We start from the raw sequence: 19,375 nt of genomic DNA, 5'->3' as shown, positions 1-19,375 counted from the left end.
TTTGAAGGACGTTGAACTTCTGTTCCATTAAGTTTTATTGTTGACTACGGAAAGTGTACAAAATCACAAAATTATCCTCGATCGAGAAAGGTGATGTTCACGACTGGTGGGAGGGGACAAAGTGGGAATTAAGGTTGGTAAGACGGAGAGAAAACTTGCAAAAGATTAAAAGTATATAAGAGTTAGAGGGGAAAAGAGAGAGGCTAAACCATGTGTTTCAGACAGCCGAGTCGCAAACAGTAACTCCAACAGTGCCGGCCGCAACACGTCTCTTGTAACCATGACTACGTACTGGACGCTCACAGTTACGTTCCTAGCAGTGACGGTCCTGTCAACAGGTAAGTTGATGAAGAAATAAAACTTATTTTTATACCAAATTTATTTTAAACAAACAGTACAAATGTACCAGCACAAGTTTGTTTTCGATCGATATCGTCTTAGCTATAACAACTTTCTAGAGTTTAACTCCGTTACAAACATTTGCTTAAAGGAAGATTTTAAACGCTTCTGTTAGTCAACTGTCTTTAACATTTAACTGAAGGCATTGTGACATTAGGTCGCACAGTAATCGGGCAAAGGTATCTCGTCACCAGTATACAAGACATATTCATAATATAATCAGAAATAATAAGACATTCGAAAATTTAGTGATGTTTAAGTATTTGGCAAGGACGGTACCAATTCAGACACACATTCACGGAGAAATTGAGAGTATGTTAATTCTGGGGATAGCTTGCTATTATTCAGTTCAGCATCTTTTGTATTCCCGTCTGCTATCTGAATACGTAAGGATTAAAATATAATTTAACTTGCCATTTTATGTTGTCGTGGAAACTTGGTCTCTTACAAATGGAGAACACATTAAGGATGTTTGAGAAAAGAATTATTGGGACACTATGAGACACGACGTGACAGGAGGCTGGAGAACACAGAATAAAGAGGAACTTCTAATGTGTACTGTTCTCCGAATGTTACTAGGATAAACCAAACAAGGAGGATAAAATGTCTGTAGCATGTGATTTGCATAAGAAAGATTAGAAACTTGTGTAAAACTTTCTTCAGTAAACTTAAATGGATAAGAGAGTTTGAGAGATCACGCTGTAGACGGAATAATTTAGGGGAAGAGACTGGTAGAATGTGAACTGGATTCATCTGGCTGCAGGTAAAGACCACAGGAATAAATCTTAGAATTCTAAAACAAACAGAAAATGTTCTGACTATCAAATCTAAAAGTTTTTGACGATGGTGATGAGTCATTAGAATAAGAATTTTCTTGTATATTATCCATCATCTAGTAAATAAAATATAAAACGTAAAAACGACGTTTCGGAGATAGAGCCCCATCTCCGAAACGTCGTTTTTACGTTTTATATTTTATTTACTAGATGATGGATAATATACAAGAAAATTCTTATTTGAATGTTCTGACTAGCTCTCAAAACAATTGTGGTCCATGCAGTTAATTACACAGTTGAAACTGCACAATCATTTTCGTTTCATTTTTAATTTGCATGTATAATTCTGTAAGGCAATTGAGATTGTGTGGCCGTTCACTGAGATGTGTGGACAAATAAAAATGTTGCGACCAGGCGTACGAAATATGTTAAATGACGCTGAAGGGAAACGTACGGATAAGCTTGACAAACAAGTATAGGGCGTCGTTACGTATGGCAGAATAACTAACCGTGGGTGTCCTGGAGGAGTTGAACTGCGAGTTGCAAGAGACACGACGAGATACCGGAGTGGTAGGACGAGATAAGTAAGTACCTCAACGAGAGAGAAGCAACTCAACGCGGCCTTCCAGTAGCATATCGTGAGTTGGAGACGACTGGGGGCGGTAGAAACCGTACAGCTCATAGGAACGCGAGGACCACAACGGACATGGTTAACCCACCGAAGTTCGATGGATCCTCGACAAAGCCCCACCTCGAATGATCACTAATGAACTTTCAGTAAGTGTCTCGATGCCCCAGCCAACTGTGGGAATTATCTAATGGCGGCCTGACCGTGCACTCACCGACGGAGTGACAGGACTAGATAAGAAGAAGCATCTGCTCATGGACGTCGATAAGTCGTTTAACGAGGCCTAAACCAAGTCCTGCGTAAGAAACAGCTTCACTACGAGTGAGAAATGACGAGGCCTTCTAAATGAAAGAGTCAGCCATCAGCGAGTAGTTGCTTATTAAAGCAAGACCCTATCCTGGGATAAGATCTATTGACTAATTTGACAGAATTACTCAATTAAATAAAAATTTTCTTGGATATTATCCGTCTAATAAATATAAAACGTAAAACGACGTTTCGGAGATGGGACTCTATCTCCGTCTTCAGGTTCCTACACAGTTGGGCCCACTAGATAGAGCTAATCCCTATCTCCGAAACGTCGTTTTACGTTTTATATTTATTAGACGATGGATAATATTCAAGAAAATTTTTATTCAATTTCCATAGATACTTCGACGGAGAACATTTCCACCGGCCTATCGAACACTCCGATCTAATGTCACAAACGAATTTTAAGATACTGAGAGGAGAGAGAATCCGTTGGCTTTAGCGTCTCCAGGTGTACAAATTCACATCGGAATATCGTCACGGGCGGAAACATGAAATCATACTTAATTAATGTTAATTTAAAATACCAGGCAAATGGGTTCACATATTAGGCCTACTAATTAATTTATTTAGAAGTTTATATGCAATAAATAAATAGACCTCGTCCTTAGAACGAACGATATGAATATGGAATATCGACAGCTTACTTCTATATATGTTTTTGGAGAATCGAAAAAAACAACAGAAGTGTGTATGTTTGTTGGAATTGCAAGCCTTTGTACCTCGTTATCAAATCTAAAACTTCTTGGCGATGGTGAAGAGTCATTTGAATAAAAATTTCATTGGATATTATCCATCGTCTAGTAAAATATAAAATATAAAACGTAAAACGACGTTTCGGAGATGGGACTTTATCGCAAATTAAACTAGGCGTAGCCTAGCATCTGAATGTCACGCTCCACTATCCCACATCATGCCTACTCACGCATGCGCAGTGGAAATCAGTCCCGCGATATTTCGAGATTGTCGCTTCTGGTCCTAATACCATTTGCCATGGACAGCCAAGAAGTTTGTTCAAGATAATAAGGATCTTCGGGACATGATCTTGTATATCTCGATCACTCTCAGTGTCTGTCATGCCTACAACCTGATTTTAATTAAAACTACGGACGCTTTTATGGAAAACGTGTGTATAGGCATTCTTTTTCACACAGACCCAGTGTTAAATGTGGTGTTATGTTCTGATTCGAAGCATTTCAATGTGGATCTTGGTCACTATACTAATATTAACGGCTCTTTTAAAGTAAAATAACTTTCCAGTAATAAACAGCACATTTAAATATAGGCATACTCGTAAAAATATGATTTTTAGTAATTACTTTGCATTTAAAAACATTTGCGAATTCGTCTAAACGATCAGCATATATAAACTTGCTTTTAAAAAACATTTATTGGTCTTGATTGAAGGATGATGGGGATTTATGGTCGATAACTTGAGGGAGGTAAGAGAAATGAGGTCACAGAGTAAAGCTTACGATAGCCCTTGTTCAACATCTGTGATATCTGATGCTGAGGAAGTTGAACTTCGCTCTTGTACTGTAGCAACAGCTTTCTACTCTTGGCATGTTTTAAGAAAGAACAAACCACGACGAGGCGAAGGCGTCTAGAGGAAAAAGTTTCTAGAAATGAAAACAGCTTACGCCTGTGTACCAAAAGGTGTAGTGTTCGAGTGTTCAACAAATATTACAGTTCGTTGAACTTGTTCCCAGTCCCAAGGGCGGAGGGAAATGGAAATGTTTGTTGCCAATTTTGGAACACCAAACTTACCATCAGCCTACAAGCTTATAGGTACATTTTACTCCCTTTAAGTCGTTTGTCTGCAATAATGAAGTGAGCCTAATTCTCACCAACAAGCAATGGTGAAAGTGGAGACACCTAGAACTCAACGTTATTCTGTTCATGTCTGCTTCCTGTAAGGCCTGTACATTACCGTTTTACGAAGAACTTAGCGTTAATGTTAACCGTGTTAGTCATGTCATCCGGGTAACTCTTTTAAAAATGGAGAAAACAATGATCTGTTTTACTTTCACTGTTTATTGGTACTGAATACACTGGAACACAGCAGAACCGGTCAGATAAAACGCATCGTTAGCCAGTTCCAGCTAGCCAGGCATTGTTAGCCACCTAGTCGAGGCTTACACTAGCGAAATACAATGTTAGGAAATTTAATAAAACAGTCTCTGTGTGAATGGATACAGTAGTTTGAAAGAACATTTAACGACACGCAAACACAATTCTCAGATGCTATCCTTGTATCTGCTGTCAACGACAGAACTGCATCTTCAATGAATTAATACAAAGGACAACTGGAAAAAATAATTTCAGAACGCATTTATTACTCCGTATGCTCAATCCCGCCACGGTGGTCTAGCGGTTAGAACGATGGCCTTGTAATCCTGGGGTCTCGGGTTCGATTCCCGGCGGTGCCCGAATTTATAACTTGTGTTGGGCAAGGCCGTGGTATAGGCAACACGGAGTTTTCCTCCGGGGGCTTCCCCGATTTTTCCGTGGCATCCCAACAATTACTCCATTCACACACAGAAGAAGGCAATGGCAAACCACTTCTTGATCATCTGCCAAGAACGTATATGAACAGGTCCCAATCCGAGAAAAGGATGGAATGATTATGTTCATATGGACCTGTCGTCAGACAGAACACTAAATAAATATGCTCAATCCTAAATATATTTTTGAAGCTTTTCGCTTTGATTCTTGGGGGAGGAGTACTCAGCAGTTTTAAAAAGGTGATCTTCATATTTTCATCTCTCATTGCTCATACATTGACATTGCGTTTTAAATTTCTAATAAGAAAGTGTTAGTGTACACAGCTCACCCCATGGAACAGAGCAGTCTTTCAGAAGCCGGTGAACTCCCAGGTGGTCCACACGTTTCACGCTCGGTTAAGAAATTCTCATTCGTTTTCCAGAAAACAAGGTTCAATACATGTCCAGGGGAAGTCACCGCTGGAATCTGTAATAAATAAGTAAAATCTGAAGTTCTGATGGTGTTGAGCATAAAGATGGCTGCCGTGTAGAACAGAATTCGAAAAGCAATGATTTGTGTTTTGGGTTTCAGGACGAGGGGTTTCCGGTCAGTTCAAGTGCCCCGAGAAGACTGGTTACTTCCCAGATCCTATTCAGTGCGACCTTTACTACAAATGCAAGCAGGGAGAGCCCGAGGAAAATCTGTGCCCTGACGGACTGGTCTTCGACGATTCGAACCCCGGCCAAGCACGCTGTGACATTCCTACGAACGTAGATTGTGGCGACAGGAACGAACTGCGTGAGTTACGATTTTAACGATTCCGTACCAAGTACACGTTACATGGCTTAGATATTTTGTGCTTTATTTAATCATACTGTCGGTAGCTGAGATCATACAGCGTCGAGTGATAGAATCGGGGATGAATAATGAATTTGACGTGATATGGAAGACAGCGGTCTTGCCTGAATGAATGAGGAAAACCATGATAATACTTGGATCTCCGATTACGAAGCGGGAGTCCAAATCACTCGGCACACGGTAATGAATGAATTCAACAATTTTTTGTAAATATTTAGGTATTTAAAAAGAGGACTGTTAATAAAAGTCGGATAGATGTTTGATAGGCAATTTGACGACAGTGAATCAATCTTAAGCGAATATTTAACGTCGAATGATATGCTGAGAAAGAGTGTAAAAATTATGTCAAAACAGACAGCCTAAGGTCTGAAAATCGAGTCCGACGCCTCTAATACACAAAGCAGAAGTGCTAACCACTCGGTTAATTGAAGGGGACTCAGGAAGAAGAAATCGGATGTGTTTTAAGAAAACTAAAAGCAAGATATTAAGAAATCTCAGCTGCTAACAGTGTCTCGGCCGAGATTCGAAGTAGGTAGTTGACAAATAACTCAGATGCGTTACAGTTCATTCGATCTCGTCGGGACCAGTAACCTATTTTCCCGTTTCAGAGGACCCACAACCCAGTAAGAGCTGTCCCCGGGCGAACGGCTACTTCCGGCACTCTGACGCCCAGATATGCGACAAGTTCTTCAACTGTGTTGACGGCGTGGCCAACGTAATGCCCTGTCCACCCGGACTCATCTACGACGACACCCGAAGCACCTGCGCATGGCAAGCCGAGAGCCACAGGACGGACTGTGTCCACAGCAAGAGAGGTATCGACTGCCCTGTGTCCGAAGGCCGGACCTTCGTCCGTGGCTCTCAGAACAACAGAATCTGTTATCTGGGAAAACAGTTATCATGGGAACATTAAAGCAATTCTCTCTTGTGAGATACCAGGTCTTCGTGGTGGCACCGTGTGGTCAGGCAGAGGTTTACCGACGTTTAATAATTACTTGCTACCTCCATCATTAGGACGATGAAGACAGCAAATATCCCTGAAATATCGGTAGATTTCTACCACACACGCGGTGCAAAAGCCCAGAAGATATTAATTTTATATCAAATATAAAAGTTCATGACGATGATGAGTTATTTAAAGAAAAAGTTCTTTGGATATTTTCCATCGTCTAGTAAAATAATAAAATAGAAAAAGACGTTTCGGAGATGGGGCTCTATCTCCGTCTTCAGGTACCTCCGAAACGTCTTTTTCTAATTTATTATTTTACTAGACGATGGAAAATATCCAAAGAACTTTTTATTTAAACATTAATTTTAATTCAGTCTTTATTACATCTAGTCTGTACGTAATGCGACACTCTGAAGTATTTGTAGAGAAAGTACCAGGTCGCTAAGCCGTTCGCCAAGTTGTTAGCGTAATAAAATCCAGGGCGAGATAACTGGGACACACAGCACGCGTGTCAGACGAAAAATAAATAACAATTATTAGCCAGAAAGCCTAAAGGAAAATTTGCCTGTCGGACGGAAGGTCATTATGACAGTATTACGAAGCAAACAAAGTATGAGAATTTGTTTAAATATTTGTTTATTTGTTTAAATCTTGTCAGTCTAATCACAATAAAATTCCTATTAAATATTAAAATATTACTATAATTAACATTTAAATATTTAAAATATATTAAATTACACTAAAAAGTGATGATCTAATGTAAATCGAACATTTCGATAGAGAACATCATTTAATATATTTTAAATATTTAAATGTTAATTATAGTAATATTTTAATATTTAATAGGAATTTTATTGAGATTAGACTGACAAGATTTAAACAAATATATATTTATCACAATATGACGCAACTTTATCATCTCAAGAGTATGAGAATGTGGATTGGATTGACGTGAATCAGAATAATGTACAGTGAAAGAGTTTCGTTAGTACAGTAATGAACGTTTGTTTCCAAATAGGAGAGCAGCTGAGCGACTATCATCTTATTACAAAAGATTCTGCTCCGTGGGATTTGCTGGGAATAAGTGGAGTCTAGTTCCACCGTCGGCCACGTGTGTAGACGTAGTCTGGGGTCATTCAGAGCGGTCCATTGCAAATGACTGTGGTTTCCGAAGATAATACGGCTAGTTCAGGCACAAGACCGCTTTGAACATTTGATGTACAGAGCAGACGAAATCATCGTCGGGCGAATTTCGTAGATACAGACTGAGGATGAACAGCGAAACCAATACGAAGGCCATGTACAAAATACGTGATGAGATGGCTGTGCATGGAATATGAATGTGTACGGGTGTGTCCTGCACAGACTTTGGCTAGGCACACCAAAGACCTGACTTTCCGATCATGTGTCAACTCCTGGGGCGAGGCTGAAACACCGCTGAGACTGGAATGCAGGCTACTTACTTTCGGCTAGCAGATCCAGTTTCACGATCTTATCCACGAATTGAAAACTTAGTGACAATATAGTTTATGTATACTATATTAATTACTTCTGTGTTAATGAGAAATTTTGTACATGAAAATTACACGTTACATACTTAAATCATGTGTTAAGTTTGTGTTTATAATTGATAGCATGTTACAAATTCCGTGTTGTTTCTTGCAAACTGTTGCTGTCTCCTCAGAGTTGCTGGATGACGGATTCTCCTGCCCAGAAGGTGAAGTGATTGGTCCCAATGGACGCGCCCTGCCACACCCAACGTTCCCACACCCTGAAGACTGCCAGAAGTTCTACATCTGCAGGAATGGGGTGATGCCCCAACGGGGCTACTGTCCTTCAGGAACCGTGTACAATGAGGAATCCTTCAAGTGTGACGAGCCAGAGAACGTACCCGGATGGTAAGTAACCTCTTGCAGTCAGGAAGATTCAGTATTGGTGGTAAAATCTATAGTTCTGGCTCCACTAATTGTGAGGCAACGCGTCTCACAAAGGAAATATCACGTCATAACCCTCACCAAAGGTGTGGGTCATTGACCCACGAACTGAGATGACGCAGTGTAGATACCAGAGCGATTTGCCGTTCCTGGTGGTTGGTGTTGAGTAAGGCGTCGTTAAATTGGGGAAAACATATTTAATTTTATCATGTTATTATTATTATTATTATTATTATTAAGTGTTCTGTCTTACGACAGGTCCATTGCTCTGCCCAAAAAGAGCTCTCCAGTTGTCCCTATTCTCGGCTTCTCGCTTTAATTCCTGGAACGTCATCTTCTTTCCTTGTTTAAGGTCGTCGGTTAGCTGTATCAGTCTTCTTCCTAGTCCTCTCTTTCCTTCAACCTGGCCTTCGATGATATCACTCATTAATCCATTCCTTCTCATAATATGTCCCAGCCAGTTAGCTTTCCTTCGTGTAATCTTTGCTCGTTGACTCTCCTCAATACTTCTTCGTTGGTCACTCGATCCGTCCACCTGATCTTCTCTATTCTTCTCCAACACCACATTTCGAAACTCTCCAGGTATTTCTGTTCCTTCTTCCTGAGTGTCCAAGTCTCTGCTCCATACAGCTCTTCATCTCCAAGCCCAACTTGCTAGTGAGATGTTAAATAGAAATAATTATGAGTGTAATTTAAATATACGCTTCATCCAGATTATTTATCACGGTACCATAGCTAATTAATAAAGCGTAATTTGTACTTCTGTGACGTCTCAGACGCTTATGGGTCGCGCTCCACATATTGACTGACAACCCACCAGGTGACAGATTGACGCCGAGCGGTCGAATCTCAGACGGCTACTTCCTGAGACACACATATAATCTCAGAAATTAATGAATCGGAGATTATGATGCCAGAAACTGAGAATAAGTTATCCGTCAGAAAGACAGATTTGCATTATATCAATAATTACATAATTTTGAATGTAAAGATCAGAATAAAATTGAGGGTAGCTAATGGGACAATTTACTTTCACAGTTTTACTTTATAAACTCGGTACTTCACACCCATTTGGATGCATAGCAACAGTTTCTGTCCTGGGCAGTCTGAGTCGCGTTTTAAACTTTATCTATTAATACATTACGTCACCTTTCTGGGACTTGTGACGCAAACGTACTTGTCATTTATACTGTTGCATGTCGTAATTTTAAACACAGCAGTTTACATGGAAAGTTGCTCTGGGCTATCCACTCTTCAACGAATGGTTTTAATACGGAAGGGAGAGTTAATTGCATCCAAATTAGTTTATTACTCTAAGCCTATACGACAGTCACCTTGCAAATTTGAATAATGAAATTCCTGGAAAAGGTCAGGCGGTCAGGGTTGTATTCCTTCGAACGAAAAAAAAGAACTGTTCCTATTTGACTATTGCGACGCGGAATTTTATACGACTAAAAAGAATAAATCGACTCTGAATCGAATCGAATCTCGAATAATCTAATCGAAAATATCGAATTTTTGTATACGAACACGTACATTCCTCTCTGTTTGAAATCCACGTATATTTTTAACATTTTCAAAACTAAAGTTGTTGTAGAAAATAATACAAAATGCTGTTATTACCACTGCAACGTTTGTGCTACGTACATTAGTTCAGTACACTACATTAATGTTACTCTCTTGTATATTATATATAAAAAATACATAAATAAATTTATTACATTTAAAAAATACAAAATTGATTTCTGGGTAAACGTTTACTTTCTAATTTTTTTGACAATTTTAGACTTTCCTCATATTTGAATAGGAATTTAGGTTTTGTTACAGAACTCAAAAATACAAGAATATTAACTTTGTTGCCGATCCCCGTGTGTGCGATCACGGGAGACATGTTCAGCGGTCATTTTAAATACCTACACTACATTTACTAACTAACGAATTGGCAGTGCTGACGTAATGGTATAGGTTATTAAAATGTCCTTATTTCATTCATTCATTCATTGTTTTTGAACAGCTTTTTGGGATACTCCGTACATCACAGTTATCTAAAGATTTTGCCATTCGAAATCTTCCCTGGACTAGTAAATTTCTCCAAGAAGATATATAAAGAAGTTTAAAGTCGCTGACCTGCCTAAGAAAGATCCTACCTTTTACGGAGATTGTAAATTTATTTATCATGCCCACTATACGTATTCTCGAGAATCGAAATCCATTCCAATCCTTTCACCTTGTTTGCATACCATCAAATATCCTCACTCTTCTAATATGTCTTATAGATTTAATCTTTTTATTTTACAGTGAAAAGTGGTACGAAAATGAAGGAAAGAAGAACAGAAAGTAGGAAAGTTGACCGACTGATGTACACGAAGTGCAACGCTGAGAACGCATCCCGAGGTGGAAATGAGCATCGCATCTGCACGTGGGAGTGAATTGAACTCTCTGATTAAACAAAACAAAAAAACAGCGACAAATCGCCAACTACGCGCGACAGTCTGTGACCAGCGGTATATATTTATAGTAGGTCACCAGACAGTGTGCCAAGGTAAAAAAAACGATCTACAGAATTATATTCCTGTGTCCACGTCCTGAGATCCGCAGAGGAGCGTCAGGACGAGTTATTTTAGCAACCAGGAAAATTTACGTTCCTTTACAAAGAGCTATAAACTCGCAAATATAATTTAATGTATACGTATCTGTTTCTCGCCCAGGGTTTTATTAAAATAATCTGTACTGAAATAATGAAATAACTTATTTCTTATATGACACATATATTTAATATCTCTGACTATATGTACAATCCGATATTATACATTAATCTTCAATAAACTTAATAATAATTAATATAAACGGTAAAAGTACATTAAATACTTGTTCTTGTGAGTTAGGGACATTAACCACTTAAGTGACACAAAAAGTTACTGTATTTGAAGAAAGAGTGGACTAATTATTCTCAACTAACATTAAATTCAGGGCGAAACGTCATTTGAAGCCAAGGTTAAGCAGCGGTGATTGAGATAAATTGTGTGACCACCGAAACCTCGCTCGATATTTGCGATGTTCAATTTTCTCCGTGCATCGTAGACTCATCTTGTTGAAACCAGCAGCATTGTTCTCCAACTTACAAAGAGGAATAAGACATTCATAAATAATTCCTGGAACTTTCAGCTTTTTTCGATTCACTCAAGAAAATTATATGAATTATCCTCCGTCGAGAATCAACACACCATACTTCGACTTTTAATTAGTTCTTCGGTCTTAAATGAAATATATGTAGATTTTCAGCACTGAACATTCTGCTGTTTCGGATATTAAATGTCCACATTAGTGGAACCAAGCTTCATCTACAGAAACATTATTCAAATGCTTACATCCCCTTGAATGAATTGTGTTAAACATTTACAGTACTGAACGGTTCACCAGAAGATATATTGTCGATTTATTTGGCACAAGATAACCGGTAAATGTATCGTTAAACTTATTCGAGCAGGATAAGTAAGGAGACGCCAAGTAGTTACACTTGTGAAAAAGACATCCTTGCACTTCGACTGTTTGAAGACAAGTGACGGACCGGGACGAACAGGTTACAACAGTACGTAGTAGGCTCTTGTATATTTACTAATGCAAAGGAACTGTATTCAATTGCAACTACTACTAAATATTGTTATAAGTTGCTTGACTTTTAGAACAACCTGTATATACGATTTAAATGCTAAACCAAGAGTGTTTTAACATTCTATATCATTGGAGTTGGTGTTTTTAATGCTACTGAGGTTAAAAACTTGGTTTAGAAAAACTTTCCTGTTGAGGAATAAAAACATTTGCGAACGTATATCGTAGTTTACATTAATATCTAGTTTTTAGCAACATAAAACGTTGAGATAAAAAATATTCTCATGTAAACTGTCGAACTAAACCAAATTATCAACTTTCCTGTGTGTTTGGCAAAGGAAATCCAGGGGAGAGTCACTTTCCCGCAGAAAGAAATCGGTCGGCGACACGGCACGGCAAGACACGACTCACGAAGTTTCTAAACAGTCTTCAGAACTAACTAACAGAACGTGTAAAAGGTGTCTTCAGTCGACCCGATGCCGAATGGCAGAATCATCTCTTCCTTCAGAAGTCAATAGCGTTTTGTCGTCAGAGAATGTAAACATTTCTAGACTGCAAATATGTCCAAGCACTGCAGACAGTAATTAAACGACAGCGCGGGTCATTCTCGTACTCCGGATTACGAAACTTCTTAATACCCGCGGAATTTCCTCTTAGTTACATCCACATTCAGCGTTCACTTTCCCATCGTAAATCCTGCTGCAGACTAAACTTCTGTGCAGATAGGATACAGGTCAGTTTGCTGTTCTCGTTGTCAAGGATGTGTAAATTTGGCTTGATAATGAATGACCCTAATGGAAGGATCAACTTATAAGTTCTGAAGTATTTCTCTCTCCAACTCGGGAGTCCTCCACAGACTGACGACGGGAAGATCGTATGAGTGCAAAGGGTAAGAGAGCCAAAAGGCTAATGACATTGACAAGACAATTAACTTGCGACGTACAAGAATGTTTACAGGAGTGATGATTGGGTTGGTGTTGCCTAACATTCATCCAGCGAGTACCAACAACAAACAGACTACAGTCAGGCTGATCATTCATCAACAAGTAATCCCACCGAATGTCTCGGTTAGCCTCGTATTCGGAAGTATTCGGGTTCGTATCTCTTCCCGGAGACTGGATATCGTAAAAGTTCTTTGTGATTTTCCTCAGTCCCTCTAGATATGTGTAGGATTATCACATAACATAAGCTACGATGCTACGTCCCCATATTTTCCCCAATTAATTACTTATAAATAATAAAATCGCTGGAAGGTACAAAGATTATGCAGTTGCAAAACTGAAAATTTTTTGTATGTGGTTTGATTCTCTTATCGGGTTAAAACATTGTAGCTACAGAAATGCATGAATATTCCTATTCCGTACATAGATAGGTGGGTAAAATTTCTATGATAATTCGCGCAAAACCAACAATATAAAATTGAAATATACAACAGATATGCTGTTTATCGGAGATCATTTGATGATATTTTAATTACGTAAGTTATCTAAAATTGATTTTTTCACAAATTCAAGTCAAACTCCACCACTTCAATGCCCTGCACTTTTATTATATTTAGTGTTCTGTCTGAGGACAGGTCCATATGAACAGGATCCTTCCATCCTTTTCTCGGACTGGGACCTGTTCATATACGTTCTTGGCAGATGATCCAGAAGTGGTTTGCCATTGCCTTCTTCTGTGTGTGAATGGAGTAATTGTTGGGATGCCACGGAGGAAAACTCCGTGTTGCCTAGACCACGGCCTTGCCCAACACAAGTTATAAATTCGGGCACCGCCGGGAATCGAACCCGAGACCCCAGGATTACAAGGCCAGCGTTCTAACCGCTAGACCACCGCAGCGTCGCCCTGCACTACCTGTTGATAATCGTGATGGTATCAGTTGACATGTTTGTATAAATATGCATGCGTGAATCTGTGTTCAATTCTATCCCGAGAAAGGATAAACCGATTTTCACCAAATTTGGATGCATAATCCTTGATACCAGAGAGAATATACGACGGTAAAACTTCGGAAATGTGTCTATAGTTCGAGACCCTGTGAAGGCGGTAAATGCAGGTGGGAAACTAAAAATGATTGAAGACGTCAAGACTAAAGCTGTATGTACCGAAGAGGTGACCACAGAAACAAAGATGAAAACCCTGGAAAACTGTCCTGGTTTCTAATTCCGGTGAAGATTGTTTCAGTATCTCGAAAACAAAGTATAATTAAGGAGCGTAAAAATAAAACTATTTGTTTCGGCGAGGAAATTACAAGAACCAAGATCACAAACTTGACAGCTGTCCTGGGTTCTAGTCTACGTGAATATGTTGGGTTTGGGGAAAATAGTATTTTTGTGGTATTAGTTACGTGTAGAATTATCAGACCTTCGGTAAGATTTTAGGCTATAAGGATTGATAATTATCAAAAATATTTGATTAATAATAATTAATCAAAGATTTTGTCACACTTCCCCTGGCATTCTGCTAGTATACTAAATCAATTGAATAAAAATTTACTTGGATATTATCCATCGTCTAGTAAATATAAAATTTAAAACGACCTTTCGGAGATGGGACTCTATCTCCGAAACGTCGTTTTACGTTTTATATTTGCTAGACGATGGACAATATCCAAGTAAATTTTTATTCAATTGACTCTTCACCATCGTCAACAAGTTTTAGATTTGATATAGTATACTAAATAATGTATTTTACAAAATATGCTAATCATAAACAACAATAACATCTTCTCAAACCCCCTGCTGTACGATTTAAGAATGATTCTCGTAAGATGTCTGGTTCCTCGTTCAGAATGAGGTTATAACATAAAAGGATGAGGTCACAAAATGTCTGTGCCTTCCAACTGGCGGTCGAGTTCCTAACAAACTCTTCAATATTCAGTGGACTATTGAATAGATTTTAACATGGTGAAAAAGAGAAGTAATCAAAATATGTAATTTGCGAGTAGAATGGCAATATTGCCAAGATGGGGCACACGAGGATAGCATACGAGGTGCGATCGGAAAGTTTCTAGACTGCGCCTATAAAAACCCGTACACTTATCTCAGGTATTAAATTCATCCATCACCCTCGAAGTAGTTCCCCTGGGAGTGAACACAACGATCCCAGCGCCGCTGCCAAGCCTGGAAGCATCCCTGAAAATCTTTCTTTGTCAGCCTGTCAAGCACCATCTGCGATTCTGCCTGAATCTCTTCTATCGTCTCAAATCTCCTTCCCTTTAGCTGAATTTTCATCTTTGGGAAGAGGAAGAAGTCACACGGAGCTTAGAAAGGAAGTTGGGGTCGGTTCTTGCAAGATCTTTGAGCTCCTGACAAACGAGAAGTCGATTCTGCTTCTGGTCCTCAGACAGGAGCCTTGGCACAAACTTGGCTGCGATGCGTCGCATGTGGAGTTCTTCCTTTAGAATCAGCTGACAGGTCCCATAGCCTATCCCAACAATGTCGCACAAGTCGTTGATGGTACGACGTCGATCTTCGTAACATTTTCGGGCGTTGTGCTCGAAGATGGTCGTCCAGAACGCTCGTCATCATCGACAGAGGTTCGGCCATTTTTAAAACGTGAAAGCCACACAAAAGTTTGTGCACGACCCATTGCGGACTCCCCAAATGCTTGCTTTAGCATTTCATAGGTTTCCGTAGCCGTTTTGGCGAGTCTTTGGCAAGAGATTCAGGCAGAATCGCAGATGGTGCTTGACAGGCTGACAAAGAAAGATTTCCAGGGATGCTTCCAGGCTTGGCAGCAGCGCTGGGATCGTTGTGTTCACTCCCAGTGGAACTACTTCGAGGGTGATGGATGAATTTAATACCTGAGATAAGTGTACGGGTTTTTATACGCGCAGTCTGGAAACCTTCCGATCGCACCTCGTACATAATTTTCTTGGAAGACCAAAGCGCAGATCGGAAGATAATATTAAGATCGATCTCAGGAAGAGTCATTGTGAGGATAGTAGTTGGAACTAGCTCTGAATAGTTACCAATAGTGGGATTTGATGTTAACGGTGTTGAAACGTAATTTTATCGTAATAGAACTGCTATCTAGCTATTTCTTGACATGTGACCTCCTTCACACCAACCGACAGACACCGACAATTACAAAACAATTGACTTCTATTCCTGTCACATGGACACGCGCTGCTTTGAATGGACCAATACTGATTCCTTTTTCTGATTGTGGCCTTAATCTAATGTCCTCCAAAAATCACACTGAATCAAGTAGTGAACATGCATTTGAGTAGCATAAACCCGGATCCTTTCACGGACAACCACACGATCACTAATTGTTTAATGAAACTGATTTCGCACTGCTATTAGATTAGTTAAATGATTCTTTAATGATATTACATCAACTGCAAACTTTTTATCTTCTAATGAGATAAATAGATGATTATGCATGGCGAAATAAATATGGGACGCAGCGATCGTGGCCCGATCCAAAGAATTCGTATCAAAGAATTGAAAAAGATGTGCCCTCAACAGAATTGTAAAATTAGTGAAAAGATGGCATCTCACTTTTTCGTTTATTAGCTGATGAAAAGTTCCGTTATTCATTCTTCATTTATTCATTTATTATTGTACACAGTACGGTATTTAAAATGAACGCATAATGGCGAAGTTCCGTAGATCCGTCTCGTATGTCTTATGTCAGAATCTGAAGACGAAAACTGAATTTTTGTATTGGAAATCTGCATGACAATTTGTGAAGAATACTTAATGTTTATTCGTATCGGTCTTAAAAGCCTATTACTCCTATACTGCAACAAGATTGCGTATAATTCTATCAACTTCGCAAGAATAGCTAGTGTTATAAGAATTTTGAACATGCATCTCATTACGATCCACGACTTGCACTTTTAACTTGTTTATGTGTGAGTTATATCAACAATAAGGAAGAAAGAATACACAATACATAGTTTTTGTCTAAAATCTGAAGGGAAGTCTTTAATTTAGAAACCTAGTCGTAAATGGGAAGATAATATTAAAACGGATCTTAAAAACAGGATGTATGGCACAGAGTAGATTAAAATTGAATATAATACAGTGTCGGGTTGTAAATACAGTAATGAACATTGGGTTTCATATAAGACGGGGAACTTTTTCCAGTTGAGATGGTATGAATGTTAAAAAGACCACTGCTCCATCGAGTTAATTATTACATTTAACTAATAATAAGGGAAATTCATATGTAACTTTATTCAATACGATGTCTGTAGATCCATTAGCGTCTGAGAGATAAACATAAGATGAAAGATTCATATTTGTAATAAGAAAACATGAATGAAATAAGCAAAACATAGATAAAACGTATTTATAAAATATGTGTATTCAATATTATTATCGGTATTACGGTATACCTATGCACGTTCTTAACTGATTAATTTAGTTTCGTTAATTTTAATAAAATGTCGTAGTTATATTAAGGCGGTAACAGCTATACATAATTCCAGGAATTACACCGCTGAATAAAACGAGGTTCAATACGTGAAGCGATAAGTACAGTTTAGAGAAAATTAAACTTATGATTCAGTTTAAATTAAAACTAAATTATATTGACAAAAGCATAATTATTTTGCACGCGTATAAACGCACAAAACATCACCAAGTAAGTAATGAGATGGAAACTTGAATAATTGATGTGCGCTGCATATGTTATGTCATACCAAATTCTCCAAAATTATGTTTTAGCATCATAAGCAGTTCTGTTGGCAATACTGTTGTTCTACATTTACAATGTCTGGTACTGGAGTGAAAGTTTGGCTCGCTGGATACTCTCAGTCGGAACACTTATGATAACAGTGAAAGAAATTAACGCCTTGGCGTAGCGGTTACTAAGAAATGCTTAAAAACGTCATCAAAAGAATGCAGATTATTAGTTTTCATACTGAAAGTCTTAAGTAACTATAAGTTCAATCCTATTAAAATCATATCCGGCGCCAAAGTGGTACAGGACACTGGCCACACAAAATATATGTTTGTAAGAATGTTATATGAAATGAGCAATTTCATTAGCCTGCTTTAATAAAAATTATGGATATTTTCTTACATATTTTAACGGCCATGTATATATATATATATATTCATAAGATTATTACACCAACGAATCAGTTTAATTATTTCAGTGCATTTGATATAATCTCATTTTTGTCCAATGGGAATGTACTTAACTTCGGTGATTGGTAAGAAAGAATACGTCAATATTAATTAAGTTACATTTGACTGAAAAGTTTTTAACGTGCACCAAAGATGTTCATAAGACTTTTGTGACAACAGTACAACATACGGGAAACTCTTGTGGTTGTCTTGTTAGTTTAAAGGGAACATATATTCGCAAGATTATCCTATGGAAAGTATTGCATTACGGGTAATTTGAAGGAAAACAAGAGAAAAGAATGGGCACTTTCTTTAATAGCTTACCACACTAAGATATAAATGTAATTAAATATCGCACAACTGACGAGTTTTGACGAATGTACTTTACAACCAACGGTAGAAAATCTGCTATATTAATGTATGGGAATATTGTCAATGGAATATTGTCACTACACTAATGATGAGCTTACTATCAGGCCATTTTACGTCTAACTTCCAGTTTCATAGTTATGTAACAGAGATGGGAAGATATATACGTGCCGAATCAGGAAAGACTTGTACGACTTCTTTCAAGACACTAACCGGAGAGACATCTATTTAAGGGAAGCCTCCGACAAGATACCGGCAATACGGCTAAGATTATATCTAAATCTTATGCCTCCTGATTACAAACGCGGAATGTTACGACTACATTACCCGCATCAGAGTAGCATTAATAAAAATAAATGCATGATTGTCAGGACTCAACATGTGGTAACTTTATTCCATCGGAAAAATGTAACTTGCTACTTGCCAATTTTCGTGTTCGTAAGTACCAGGAAATTATGTGATTAAATAAATGTTCCTGATTACTGGAACTGACTATATGTATCAACAAGGTCGTCTAGTCTAACGGTACACAAGACTGGGCGTAGAGATTTCAATGCTGGGTTTAACTGGTTTTAAACTTAGCTGCTAGGACACTTTGTATGCATGAAACACTAGTGATGAAAGAACATTGTGCGATTATGCCTTTCTATGCTGTCCGGAGTAAAGGACCTACTGGCTCATTGAAACTAAAACGTTTTATGGAATAACGGCGTATAGTATAGACATATTAGCCAAGTCAAATATGACTGACTTATGGGTTGTCGCGCCATGCAGTCTGGTAGAATATTACCGATGTTTCAGAGATCCTTGCTACCTCTATCACCGCCCTGAAGATGGAGGCAGAATACATATTTGAAATGTCTGTAAACTTCTACGAGATTACACGGCGCAAAAGCCCAGAAGACAGTCATCTTTTCCACGCCGACATGAGAGATTTAAATTTTACATGCAGAAGTGTAATCCCAAAAATTCAC

The 19,375-nt window shown here is 38.5% G+C and overlaps 2 protein-coding genes across 4 annotated transcripts in view; one reads left to right on the top strand and one right to left on the bottom strand.

The window, feature by feature from the left end:
• The window catches only part of Dcr-1 (Endoribonuclease Dcr-1), a 145,782-nt gene that overhangs the window by 107,051 nt on the left and 19,356 nt on the right, over nt 1-19,375 (bottom strand). For 2 of the 3 annotated variants that reach the window (XM_087340657.1, XM_087340658.1), the window contains exon 2: nt 4,946-5,082. The exons of the other annotated variant lie outside the window; for it this stretch is intronic. The gene's annotated coding sequence lies outside the window, so the exon portion shown is untranslated. The remainder of the gene's footprint in view (nt 1-4,945; nt 5,083-19,375) is intronic. 3 annotated transcript variants of the gene reach the window in all.
• On the top strand, nt 167-12,166 carry LOC110834316 (protein obstructor-E). The gene is made up of 5 exons (XM_022073344.2): nt 167-338; nt 5,188-5,394; nt 6,063-6,269; nt 8,088-8,301; nt 10,636-12,166. Exons 1-5 carry the CDS (start codon nt 281-283, stop codon nt 10,676-10,678), a joined length of 729 nt encoding a protein of 242 aa, XP_021929036.1. The 5' UTR covers nt 167-280; the 3' UTR covers nt 10,679-12,166.

The sequence above is a fragment of the Zootermopsis nevadensis genome, unplaced genomic scaffold (genome assembly GCF_977971745.1).
Source record: "Zootermopsis nevadensis isolate Lab colony 2312 unplaced genomic scaffold, Znev_1.0 Znev_ptg000061l, whole genome shotgun sequence".
NCBI classification, from domain to species: Eukaryota; Metazoa; Arthropoda; class Insecta; order Blattodea; family Termopsidae; genus Zootermopsis; species Zootermopsis nevadensis.
Note: the sequence above shows the minus strand (reverse complement) of the source record. Positions and strands in the feature narration are given on the sequence as shown.